At 36.8% G+C, this 13,945-nt stretch overlaps 1 protein-coding gene across 3 annotated transcripts in view; it reads right to left on the reverse strand.

Annotated features, from left to right (window-relative positions):
* Positions 1-246: 246 nt before the first annotated feature.
* The window catches only part of DCLK1 (doublecortin like kinase 1), a 228,292-nt gene continuing 214,593 nt past the window's right edge, over positions 247-13,945 (reverse strand). For 2 of the 3 annotated variants that reach the window (XM_066544908.1, XM_066544910.1), the window contains one exon: positions 247-1,679. In XM_066544908.1, coding sequence (XP_066401005.1) covers positions 1,515-1,679 — 165 coding nt within the window. In that variant the 3' untranslated portion in view covers positions 247-1,514. Of the gene's footprint in view, positions 1,680-10,273; positions 10,348-13,945 lie in introns of all 3 variants that reach the window. The other variant, XM_066544909.1, reaches the window with a different exon arrangement.

Here is a 13,945-nt window from a genome sequence, read left to right on the forward strand (position 1 = left end):
TATACTTCCCAGAAAGCTGAGAATATCTGCATGTCATTTTGGGTGGTATATTGATACTTCTGGCTGTAAAACAGGAAAGAAAAAGGAAGGAAGAAAGAATAAAGGTAAGATAAAGGGCGAGGTTGAGGAGGAGAGAGAGAGAGAGAAAGAGAGAGAGGAAACCACGTGAATTTTAAAAAACACTGTGAGAAAACTTTAACTTTAGAGGAGAAAACTTCCATTTTATATGAGCAATAAGAGAAACTATAAATTTCACACGTCTTTTATTTTAGAACATGATTTTGAAAGTTCTTTCTTTCATTCAAGTGAAATTCTGAGCCATCTTTTTTCTTTTTTTTCCAATTACCACATCTGAAGCAAAAGTCTACACACTGTAATATTTCTGTGGAAGCCAACTTTATGATAATGGTCAAATAAAAAGCTATAATATTGTCTTGAGGTTTTAACAAACCAGTAATATATATATATACTCTGTGTAAATGCCCATTTTATTAAATATTACAAATAAAACTGGTGAATCATTTTTAGTTTCTCCATTCTAAAGACAAAACTTCTGCTGATTCTGTTTAGGTTTTACATAGATATTAAATGACTTGTATTTTCTCCGATTTAGAAGTACTCTAGCTATTTAAAGGGTAATGCTCATCAGTGTTAATCTTTTTAAATGGCTCTGCCAGAATAACCAGGTCACGCTGAGAGGATGCCCGTGCATTCCTGAATGTGATGCAAAGGAACCAGGAACTTCTCAACTAGATCATTTCATTACATACTATTACATGGCAGAACGTGTCCTCAAGCAATTTCCCAAAACTCAACATTATCATTAGCAGCAAACTATATGGAAGCAATCTTTTGTGGCCATCATCATGTCATCTTCTGTAAACCATGAGAATGACCTAAACTGAATTTCCCATTTAGCCCTGCATCATATCCTCCAATGACAGTCACTCCGTGTGGAAATACAATGCAGGTTTGGAATGAGCTGCTGCAGAAGATACCATTTGTTTAATTTTATTTTCATTTTTAAGCCTATATTTATAATTCCTAAGCAATAGTACATTTGATATATTTTTGGCCAGAAACAGGCAAGGAACTTCAGGATACTATAAAAGATATGTGCGTATAAAAGCAAAAAAGCCAGAATAAAACCCTAATATGGGTTGTCAAGATTTAAGGTAATCATTTACTCAGAGGGTTAACATGTGCTAAAATTACATACTGCAGTTCCTAGCTCCACTGATGAAAACATTCACTGCTTCTATCTTTAAATAAAAAAGCAAAATAGCCTTAACCCTTTGAGGATCTTATTAGCAGCAAGTTGCAATCTAAACAGAGAACAAGTATTTCAATCAATTAGGAAATTATTCTTACAAAGATCCTGTGAGCACCCTTTTGTGTTCCACCATCCCAGCTTTTATTTCTGGGTAGATCAGCTGTATTCACTCCACACAGGCCTGAAGTAGTTTCAGGGTCTCAAAGGGTTAAAGCCAAGGCTTTTGAGAAAAAGTGTTTTATTAAAAGGGTGAGTTAGGTGAGCGAACAGTCTCGGAGGAGCTTGGTGAATAGTCTTCCGATTCGGAGTTGAGTTCAGGTGGAGCTTGCTGAGCCTTATAACGTCCCCTCACATCCTGGTTGCGTCTTCGTCGGAAAACCTGCCTCTCCTTATCAAGAGCGGTGGTCTGGCAGGGGCATAAAATAAGAATAAATGAAATTAGGCTGTGTGTGAAACTCAAAGGTAATGAAAACCATGAGGTTTTATGTGGCCTGCAAATACCAGGGATAATAAATGTTCAGACCAAATTAAGCCTGCTCTGTCTCAGTCAGGTCTGAAAGGTTGAGCCCACAACATAGCTAAACACTTTAAAAAGTGCATTTCCCAAACCTTAAGAGGTAGCATGACATCATCAAGCAGATACAGTGCCATATATATGGATGCCATATGTTCTACTTCTGGATGTTATTAATTTCATCCTTTAACAGGATCAAATTTCAAGCCAAATACCAAGTGACCTTCCCCCCATCCTTCTCGAAGTATAAATCTGTTTCTACAGGCAAGGCAGAGATGTACACTTGTCTTTGATTTGACCTAATGAAGGCTGATACACACTCACCCATGTTCAAGTCAGTGCAATCAGCTAACAAAGATGGATTGTGATGAAGTTGTCAGACAAGAGAGAAAAACAAACACCAAAGGGAGCTAGCCCAGCTCCTTGACACATCATGCCGCTCAATGGATGTTCTTAGGGAGAACGCTGAAGAGCTCTGACGGAAAGACCTGTTCAGCCTGACCACATTGTCTCTTCCTGTTAACCAAGGTCTACTGAATTCAATACTCTGCTAATTTTATCCATGTCTAGCTAAGGTATCCAGGAATGGGAAAGAGCAATATTTACTTGATGGGTATTAATTTTTGATCATTCTGCCATTATTGAGAAAGCAATTCTTAATAAGATGGCTGTAACTTCCAGCCACATTCTTTCTTCTGCTTTTCTGGCACATTTACAAGGTGAAACTTCAACCCAAGTAAGGGTATCCCTAGTCTGACTATCAGCTTCAAGCACAGTACTGGGTTTTGCTCTCTTCTTGATTATGAGATTTTAGACTGCAGTCCCTGAAATCACTGTAAAATTATAAATTCAACAGGATGGCCTTGATTCAGCAAGAGCACTTTGGCATATGGTTAGCTGCTTCTGAAGCAGGGCTGCCCCCTTAAATCCCAACCCATGACTGTTTTGGAAAAAGCAAAATGGGAAAAAGCAGGTGACCAGTAAAATGACTTACAAAATGCAACTAAGTATGTGATCATGGTACTGGAAAAAGATAACTTTGAGAACTAAATAGGTTTCACTCATAAGGCTTGAAAAATTTGTCCCTATAATGAAAAGGTCTATTTAAAGGAATGCAGCCAAAAGGTTATTCTGCTTCAAAGAATTTATTGTGTTCTCTTAAGATATGCATGACTGATTTCTCTAGAAAATTTACCAGTTACAGTGTGAGCCTCACAGGAGAGCAGAGATGTATTTATAGCCAACATATTGTTGAGACTAAAATGAAAACTAAATCCATCATACTGGTGCAGAATAGCATTATAGCAATCCAGGCTTTCAAATAATGCAACCAGCATTCAATAATGATGTAACAGAGAGAGAAAGATGGACAGGAGTACAGAATTATTATAGCAAATGGATTTAGTTAGGCTATATTGCTGAATGAATTTTTTTGTGTCTAGAAACCATATAGCACTACTTTAAAAGGGTAAAGTGATCCATTTTGATAAGTTCATTCCTATATTTTAAATAATAATTTCTACAAAATCCAACACTTTGCATCTGCCATTTTTTTTTTGTTTACTGCTATCTTTTGGTTAAGAGCTCTAATTAGTATTTTCAATCCCTTCTATGTTTCTTAGCCTTGAACCAATTCAGTTTTTGATTATTTTTAATGTGAAACAGAAGAATACCTAGATCTTTTACATGCAGTGAATATACTGCTTACAGTATATAATTTTGTGTGAAAATTGAAAAGAATGGCATATATTACCACTCTATAAAATACAGATTTCCATTTAAAGGATATTTTTTTATGCTTACAGGAAATAAGCATTTATTTAAAGTTTAAACCACATCACATCATCCTCTGGTAACAGATACTCTCCCCTGAGAAATTTAAACATTTCTTGTTGAATACATAAAAATACTTGTATTAAATCGAGAATTTATTTTTAAAACCTACTATATGGGAATGGCAAATGTATATGCAAAACCTGAAGGTATTTAAATTTAGATAACTGACACATGAATGTATAAGAAAATTGGGGTTTTAGGATATTGCTTTTTATAAAGAACAAAGATAAGTAGGTACCAGAACATCTTTTCAAAGATGTCTGTAGAAATAAACTCTAAGATATTATATTTCTATGATTGTTGGAAAAGCTTTAGAGACTCTTCTTTAAATCTATTTGTTTAAATATACATAAAAGCACTCCCTCAATAATAAAAGATATTAAGCAAAAACCCCATGACGGTCTCACCTAAACCAGCACCTTATGCTGCTGTAGTTTGTAGGGCCAAATATTTCTGGCTTCCTAACCCTTCAGAAACTTCCTGAGATATTTTGTTACTTTCTTTACATTTTTATCCAGTCTTTGCCCTGGATATGATCTAATCAGTCTTTTTAAAGACATATTTCTAGAGTCTGGGGCATTTTTGTGGTTATTCTCCTGGCCTGAGAGACATCCAGAGCCTTTCTCACCCAAAGAGTTTATTGAATAAAAAGTTACATAGCCACAGAGAGTCAAAGAGGTCCGTCTTTATCTAGTGAGAGCAAAAATACACAGGTCATATTCTAATGTTTGGTGTTTACCATGTCAAAACTATGAAATGGGGCACTTCTGGCCACAGAGTGCTCAGGCCCTGTAGCACTTGCAAGAAAAGGCTCATTTTGCCCAATGTTCCAATGACATTTGACACTTCCAGTGTGTAATACACTGCTGATGATATTGAGTCTCTGCATTCTGCAAAAATGCTATTTTTCATTTAATGATGTCGTGGTTATTTTCTACCTCGAAAGAATTTCAAAATATGATAGATCCATCCTTTGGAACACAGAGAAGATGGTAAGATAGATACATGAGAGTATTGACTGCATGTGTTTTGTAAAGGTGATTTTCACCTACTGTACTTTCTTGTGCACATGGACATACTCCAAAAATCAGCTTTTTCATTATTATTGGTGTTTTTGTAACAAAGGCCTCTTGTACTCATTGCCTTGGTTTAACAGATGTGTTCTTTCACCTGCTGTTCATCTGGGTGGTTTGCCGGTGCATGGACCAGTCCATTATGGATTTCCAGGGCATTTCTACTTCAAGGTACTCTTTCAATAAATAATAGGAGGATCTGAAGTGCCCTTATGCTTCACAGGGCTGCAAATCCCAGATTTTCATTATCACATTTTGACATTTTATTTTTCCCAGCTCTAGGTTAGAGACTGAGAACTTTGAGCACTATATGAGAGTAATGGCAACAAAAATTTAAAGACAGCATTCTTATTTAAGATATGCAGCTGCCCTCCTGCAATCCATATGAGAAAATGTAGAGCTTCTTATCCAGCAGAAGATAAGTGGATTGCCTCTAATAATTTGGTGGTGATGGGTCTGAAGTACTTCATTAAGAACTAATGTATTTTTCATCAACATTTAGTAATCCTGACACCCAGCACCAAATGGTTACCAAGCCATTCCTGGAAATGCATTTAATTTGTAGTAACAGAGCATTATTTTGAAATCATTGTTTCTGTCATTGACATATTAAGGCACAGTTAGCATTTTTCCAGGATTTTTCCTTAAAGAGTGTCTTCATCCTGATTTCTACCACTTGAAGTTACAGGACTCATGAGCCATGCAAATCTATTTTTTATCTTGGAAAACACTGCACTGTGTATTTATGAACAGATTTTCAAAAACTACAACCACTTTGATATATGTGGTGGATTTGCAATGGGAAGAGCCTTATTTTAGCTGTGGGCTGATATTTTCTGTCAGATCAGTAATTACTGGATTAAAGTAACTGAATTTTATGAAAGTGAGCAGTGACTGTTATTCTTTTCACTTGTCTTAATTTACTGCTGGCCACCAAATATAGATATATATTCGTTTCATTAATAAAAGAACATTAATGTGCATTTTGCCTCTTAGTCCATACATTATTCATACCAGCCAGGAGACTAAACTGGAGATGCAGCTGTTCACGCATTAATCCAAGAAACCCTTCCCTTTGCTTGTTTTTATTCTGCCTGAGCATGCTTGCAATTTGTTAGCAATTTCTGTGAAGCTTTGTTTGGCATGTGGAATTAGATGAATCTACGTATTGAAACACTGGTATTTTTTCTTCCAGTACATCCTTTTATATCCATGGATTTATACACACATTTAAATGCTCACACCTAGATAAGTTTATCTTATTTCCTTAAACTTCTGGCTAGTGACCTTTATATGTTGACAGGTTTCCTTGCTGTAAAAATGACCATTAAACATTGTGGCACAAGCCAGGCAGCCCTTCAGTCTCATCTTTTTAAAATTTCTGTTCCATGGGCTTCTCAGGTTATATATGTATATATATATATATTATATATACACTATATATATTCTTTTTTATATATATATATAGATATATATATAAGTGTGGTTGATTCATGAATCAAGACACTTTCTTGAGAGTACTTCAAATTTAGCAATGCACCTCAGTCCAGGAGCAAGACACTCATGGTATTTTTAGTCCCTCAGGCACAAGGTATAACCAAGTCAAGTTACACGGTGATTTGGAGACGTGCAAATGACCACATCGAGGGGACAAATTAATCGAGTGGATTTGAACCCAGACCTCCAAATACAAAAGCCTGATGCTTTAGCACACCATGTAACTGCCAGCATGAAATTTAGCTAAAATGAAAGTAAAAAAGAAAGAAAACCAAGTCAATTTGATATATGCATTGTACTGAATTGGTGAGTGAACACAAAGACAAGTATTCTGTATACATAACTGTTGAATTCATATTGCTGTGTTTAAGTTTGTGTTTACTCTTTGACATACCCCTTTTTAGAGACACGATTCCTCAGCTGGTTTCAATTACATGTGGAAGAGAGTTAGTGCCAAGTTGTTTGCATGAGTGAATTTTATTTACAGTTTGTAAATCAGTTGTGGGTTTTTTACTTGAAGATTGGGAGAAGATATTTTAAATTATTTTAGGTATCTGCCTGTATTTACCAATATTCAGTTTACAGAGGGTTTTATGTTATTAAAAATGGCACTTTACAGATAGCAATCCCGATTCCCAGCTTCCTTGTCCCATCACCAAGATGTCTGGCTGCAACTTTTGACTTGAAAGTGTGTTGTATCCACTTGGGACAGGTGTAAGTAACTCGACAGATGCAAAGTAATGTGAACTAGGAACCAAACACAGAGGATGGAATTATGGGTTTTCAAATGAACTATTTAGATATATTTTTAACTGTGACAGTGAGAACTGTATTTTTAAAATCTATTATTTATGAATTTAATATTGACTAGATCGATAATTTTGTTAAGTATCCAATGTAACTCATCTCCTTTCTATTCTCATCATATAGACAGATCATTAATGACTTTTCCATACACTTCCTGGATTTTATTTTGCCCATTTTGCTTTTCTTGAGTGTCTTGGATATATAGAAAATAACACACCCTAATATTCTATACTAATATAATATATGTACTACTACACATACTGACATTTTCTACTAATTTTCTGTTGGATGCAACCACTCTGGTGCTCCTTTGATATTCTGAATCAGCCCAATCTTCAGGGTTTTAACTGGGACCTCCAAGACTTGTCCCCTACTGATGCTGCTTTGGCCTTTACTGCACTTCTGATTGCAGGGCTGATGTTCCAACAACATTTGGTGGATTGGTTTTAAAACATGTATTAGTCTGGGGTCCGAATGATTTTGCTGATTTGGGCCCTGTGTTTTCCCAGATCCTCATATTCAAGGAACTGTGAAAGATTTTCCAGGCATTATAGCTCATGCCAGCTACAACCCCTGCTGTATGTAAAAAATCACGTCACTTCTGCATGTATTATCCCACTGAAAGGGAATAAAAGAAGATGCAGAATACACTCAGAAATTAGGATTTTGAAGGACTTTGAAAACAGAAGTCTTTTAGGCAGAGAAAGGACAAGGTTTTCTGGTTGTTGAAGGAGGAAATAGTGCCATTTTGAAATTATTTTAGAAGACTTCTAGAAAATACAGATAAAAACTAAAAGAGGAGTCCCGAAGAAACGAGTAGTTTAATGCTAACAAAGGGAGCATTACATTTTCCTTGAGACATGGCTTCATTTTTCTCTGTACTTGTGAATTCAGATTAATTTTCATGTGCCTGTGATAAATTGTTTATAGACATGAATTGATGAACCTTTTCATATGCTTTGCATCTGCGCTACTAAAAACAAAACACTTACTATATCAAAATGGTTTTATTTAGATGAAAATGTTGGTCACGACAACAGCTGCATGTTTCTGGGAGATGAGAGAGGCCCAAAAAAACACGCGGCAGTGCTTGGTCCACTGTACCCCCTCGCAGAGGATTTCCTAATTAAGCATCCGCGCCTAGGAGCCCTGATGTCCCAATTTGCCTTTCCACACTAGGTGCACAGTTTAGAAAACCCTAATTATAAACATTGTTGTTACTGCCCCCAGCTGGAAAACAGAGCAGTTTATGTATGAATAAGAGAGATTATCGCCCATCTGCTCCAGCCCATTATTCAGGGATGTGTCATTTTGTATGCTGATGGCAGCCATTACTAGTGCTTTAGTCAAATGACCTTTTTTTTTAATAGCTTTATTTATTTACCAAGTTACAGACTTAGAGCCTTCCCCCCTACCTCTCCAAAAATGCATATGGTTTGTTCCAAAACCTGGGCTATGCAGCTAAACTGAGTCAAGGCCAGTCTGAGATGTTCACTTTTCTCACAGGCTCCTGTTTCTGGTGATCTGCTCCCCCTGCAACGAGGGTTTTAAAAGATCGAAATATTGTGTATAGCAAATGGAAAGACTTTCATTGCTTGTTTTTTTTTTTCTTAATATAAAATAAAAAATGTAAATCAGAGAAAGAGTGTAAACTGACCATGGATAGCAATTAACCTCCAGGAAGATAAATAAAGCTCATGTGATCTTCCCCACCATTTTACAGACCAGGCATTAAATTTGCAACTCTTCATCAAAGTTCTGCTTGACAGAAAATTCCTCTAATACTATCAAACCCACAGTCAGCTAAAGCTGGGCACTCAGGTCCCATTCCCCCTTCTCCAAAACCAAGGAGCACGAAGAAGGAGGCCAAGTGACAAGACAGATCAGCAGGTTTTGCTCTGCCCTTGCAGGTCACAGTGGGTTTGTAGCCACCACTATAAGTGCAAGAGGGTGGAATTAGATGAATTACAGGTACTGCTGCACTCCAGCACTCGTGAGAGTCTTTCTCAATTTTTGCTAGCCAGCGTTCAACTCATGAAGAGGATTGATTTTCTACTTTTTGCCTGAAAAATAGGCTTATTTTTGGGTTTGGGTTTGTTTTGTTTTTCTTTCCCCAGAACATCCATATCAGAAACTACTTAGTCCTCAGTGTGCGCTCAGGGAACCATTAGGTTTTATGAAAAACGTGCTGCAGCCCGATCCATGCACTTGGTGAAATGATCCAGGGTGGGAGTTTTACTTTACTGGAAACACTCACAGTGACCATCTCTGCTGTTTTGCTAAGGTGGTTACTTTGCTGAGATTTTACAAATCACAGACAAGTTCTTAAAGGCAGTGTTAGAAAACACAGGTCTCACAGTAAACTTATAAAATTTCTCCAGTTACCAAAATATAAGTCTTGTGAGTAATAAGGAAAAAGACAGCAAGTAACCACTTGATGGAAACTCCAGTACCCTGGATTTATTGAGGAGGTGTGTGGGCCTCTCGTGGGCTATCAGACCTGGAAACCACCTAGTCCCCACTCCAGAATAAGCCCCTCCCACCCAGAGCCCCATTTTATCATACAGGTTAAGCCAGCTAACGACAACCCTGGCACAGTTACACAATGAAGAAAAATATATTCAAGAGACTCATGCAATATTTAAAAAAAAAATCAAACCAAAATAAATAGGTATCAGAAGGGTTTTAAAAAGAAAAGAGAAGGAATGCATTGTTAGAAACACAAGCTTACCAGCACATACAATGCATTGTATTTCAGTGAACTTGGGAGAGTTTCTATGCCCGCGTTATGCAAATGCATTGTTCAATCTAAGGTAAGGATTGTGTTTAGTGGGTTTAAAATGACAGTATATAGCTCCACATCTTGCATGGAAAAAGAGGAAAATATATGCTGAGAGCCTGTTGCTGCTCCGTGTGTTTTGAAACAGGAGCACAGGGGAAGCAGATGCCTTAACAAGCAGAAGGGAGGGGGAGGGTGCGTACTTCAGCATATCTGTAAATTTTCTATATACACTGTCCTTTTAACTATAGGGGAGATTGATACTGAGCATGTGCAATGAAGAGAAAGCTGGCAATGTGGGTGTGAGGGATGGGTGAAGAAAGGGAATGAGGGGGTGTGGCATCTCAATCAAGATTAAAACGAAACTGATAAAGCAGCATATGGACCGGATAACAAATCAAAAAGCATGTTTATCCACTGAAAGAACTGGTTAATGGAGACTGCCAGCACGTTGCCATGGAAACACTGACTGTTGGCGCTGCACCATCTCATACCTTATCCAATACATTCCTGGTTGTTGGTAGTAGTCCAAAGACCCTGATCTCTTGATGGTAAACCCGTGGTCCAGCTGAGCAGAGAGAAATGGGGCAACTCAGTGGATCGACATTAAGCTAGAGAATTCAGACTCCAGAGCAAGCTGTTCCTTATTTAGTGCATATTTACTGTTTTCACTTTCACTCTTATCTAACATCCTAAAGCTATGTACTGCAGAGGAAAAAGGAAAAAAAGAAATAAAGAAATAAAAGAAAAAGATACTAATTCTAGATTTGGTCTTGCCAAATTAGAAGCCAATTTATTCAAACTAAAATGGAGTTTGCAAATCCATTACTTAATGCATAATGCATTCATTTAAAAGTCTGAAATATCTCATTACCTCCAAAGACAGTAGTGCCCTTTTAAGTTGCACATACCAGTAATAGAATATTATCTTTTGCAATTAAACGGAGAAGTTCAAAAATAATAATTTTTAAAAAATTAAATGCAGTGCAACCATCACAAGGAGCAGGCTAGACAGACTACACGAGGCTTAAATTAGACTGCTTCATAATCATGAAATGTGTAAAGATGAAAAGAATCAGGTTTTGATACCCCATCAATCATGGTAATTCATTTCTAAAAATGCGTTAACCTTGGAGAGTAGGACTACTCAGAGCCATGAATAACATTGTTTATCATTTCAACTTACACCTCATGTTCAAAAAGATAACAGTACAAAACTATTTGGTTTAAAATTGCACCAATTAAAGTCAAAATGGAAAGGAACTTAACATTGTGTCCAGGAAATTGTGCTGGTGATATTACTTAAGGACTATAGATCTTTCAAGTTTAGGTTATCATCAGCAAAATCATGTGCATAGGAACAAAGAAAATGTGTTCTTTTCCCTAACTCTTCTGTGCTGCACTAAAAGACGGTAGAAACATAATTTAGCTGAATTACATAAAATTTTGGGGAAAATATCTTGACAGAGAAAAATAACTGCTCTAAAACTGTTGCAATGATTTTCAAATTTTTGCTCTATGAAGGGAAAAAGCCATTTTGGGCTTCAATAGGAGTGTAGCGTATATTTCCAATACTGATGACAGTTTCTAATTCTAAATTCAGAATAGCAGTTCAACACATTTCCAGGTACCAACCACTTAAAGGGGAGTTAGGAACTAACTGCAAATTTAACTTTTTCTTGATGACTCCCCTGCAAGTGTAGAAGTTAATAATTTAATTTTTTTTGTTAAAACAATGCTTCTTTCATCTTATTTAGAATTATTTAAATCATGTTTCCTGTTTAAAACCATGGGAACCTTGTACCTAGAGTTAAATTTGTGTTGACTTAACTACACTGGTCTGCTATTGCCATCTACTGGCTTCCTTGTATGCTGCACATAAAACACACAAAAGGGATGATTTCCTAAAAAGCATATCAGAAATATTGCCCTAAAATTTAATAGCCAAAAATTTATTTAGAAAAAATGGGGAAAGTCGCTCCCTAACAAGAGCTGAAACAATTTTGGTGGTGTGGAAATCCTGCCATGAGAAACCCAACTGTGGAAAATGACCCCAGGACAACACAGACAATAGATGTAAAAGGATAGCCGAGACACAGGTTCAGCTTTAAAACTTTAAGCAAAACTTACAGGCTAGGCTTGGCTTCTCCTCCACACCAACCAAGAAATCCCATGACTAAAAATTCCACTTGGCATGGGTAATTTTTATTTTAAAATCAGCAGAATGCAGGGCAATGACCCACATGCTGCCTGCCCATTGCCAGGGTCCCCAACCCAGGACCCTGTAAGCAGAAGGAAGCTGCACCAACTTTCTAAGCAGCTTTTCTCCTTTTCTGTTCTACTTGTTTACTCTGCATCTCCAGCTGGAGTTTACTCCCATTGCCAAGAGAAAGACCTCATACAACCTTAACAGCAGATTAGCATTAATCTTTTTCTCTGTCCTAACAATGGCAGAAGTACAAGCACCAAAGTGATGACATACAGGCTAAGATTTAACACTTCAGACAAGGACATGTATTAAACGATGCTTGGTTCATACAAGGAATTACAGCACACCTTTGGACTGCAGAAGCATTCTTAGAAATTCTTAGTGATTTGCACTCTTAGTCGCTCTAGCCACTGTCACTGAGGCCTAAAGGGTACAGCCACAAGGGTACTGTTTTGTGGCCAAACCAAAATAAATGGAATTGACACCCTTGAAGAACTGAAGAATAAAATCTACCCCAAAATTTTAAAAAGGCTAGTTAATGTAAACCTGCTTTTATGTTTTTACTGCAGTACCTTTTATAAACACCATCACAGAACTAAAAAATACTGCTCCTATTGAAAAGCTGCATGGGAAACATGATCCTGCAAATATTTTGGCACATGCTTAACAGTAATGTGGCCATTCTGACACAGACTGAAGGGCACTAGCCCAGACGGTCTCCCACAGAAACCGGTAGTCAACGCCTGTGACAAGAGTTTAAGAACAGGGCAAGTAAAGTGATATTTCTCCTACGTAGTCTCTCTTCAGCAAGCAGTGTTTTTTTGGGACTTGCTAATTCTCTAGCTGTTTTAAAAGCTAGCTCTCCAATTAAAAATTTGCTGGCAAAGCTATGTTGGTTCAGGGGAATTTTTTCCCAACTGAATAGTTACTCTGGCAGAACTTTTAATGATGTATTATTGCATCAACAGAAAAGTCTCTTCACTTGTATAGTTGATTTTGTTTGAGAAATCATTCTACTACATCAGCAAATGAACTGCTTTGCTAGGCATGCACATGTTCATTAGGGTAGTTTGTCCAAACTGACAAATCCTTTCAAATGTGGACAAACTTGAAGTCTGGACACATGCATGAGAAGTAGGATGTCTCTGCCTTGGATAGACAGAGACAATTTTTACTGAGATTACCACATCAATAAAGCAGACATAAGTCTGAACCAAAGGAATCGAGGCAATTTGGACATTGCTGAAGGAAGCAGTAGCCACAGAAGTTGTAAAAACACATGTAGCTTCAAACTTCCTTTCAGTCAAGGTGACCAGAGGCACATCTTTAGGAACTTAATTTTCATATCATAGTTTTAATTGGTGCATATGATAAATATTCCTTGAGATCTTTGAGGTGTGTTACTTTTTACCACCAGAGAAAACAGGCATATAATATCACACCATATCAATGTGAGGACAAACTAAGAACTAAATACCACATATTAGCAAGCTCTGTACATAAACAGGGTTATAATACTCAAAATAATGATAATATTTATCTTTCATACTATTAAGCTGCAGAAATATAAGCACATATTAACACATTTTCACAAACACAGACACAGATGTGTTATATAATATACAGATGGCAATTCTATATATTATATACACAAGCACTCTCTCAAAAAGTATGTAAACATACAGGCAGGCACAAAACCCCAGTATTTTTTTAGCAAATACAGTTAGTGCATGTCTTTAGTGCCAAACAATATGTTACAGCATCTATACATACTTTGAAAGTTCTAAATCTAGAGCAGCCTTTGTTAATACGATTTAATTTTAGCTTATTTGAGATTTCACAGTTAAAGGGAGATTCCCAAACATAAAACTCTGGTGACATGCATGTCAAATGTATATTAAATAGACTACCAAATGCAGAAACAACAATTAAAGACATTGTTGTTCTGCTTTTGGCT

The sequence above is a fragment of the Molothrus aeneus genome, chromosome 2 (genome assembly GCF_037042795.1).
Source record: "Molothrus aeneus isolate 106 chromosome 2, BPBGC_Maene_1.0, whole genome shotgun sequence".
Classification (NCBI taxonomy): Eukaryota; Metazoa; Chordata; class Aves; order Passeriformes; family Icteridae; genus Molothrus; species Molothrus aeneus.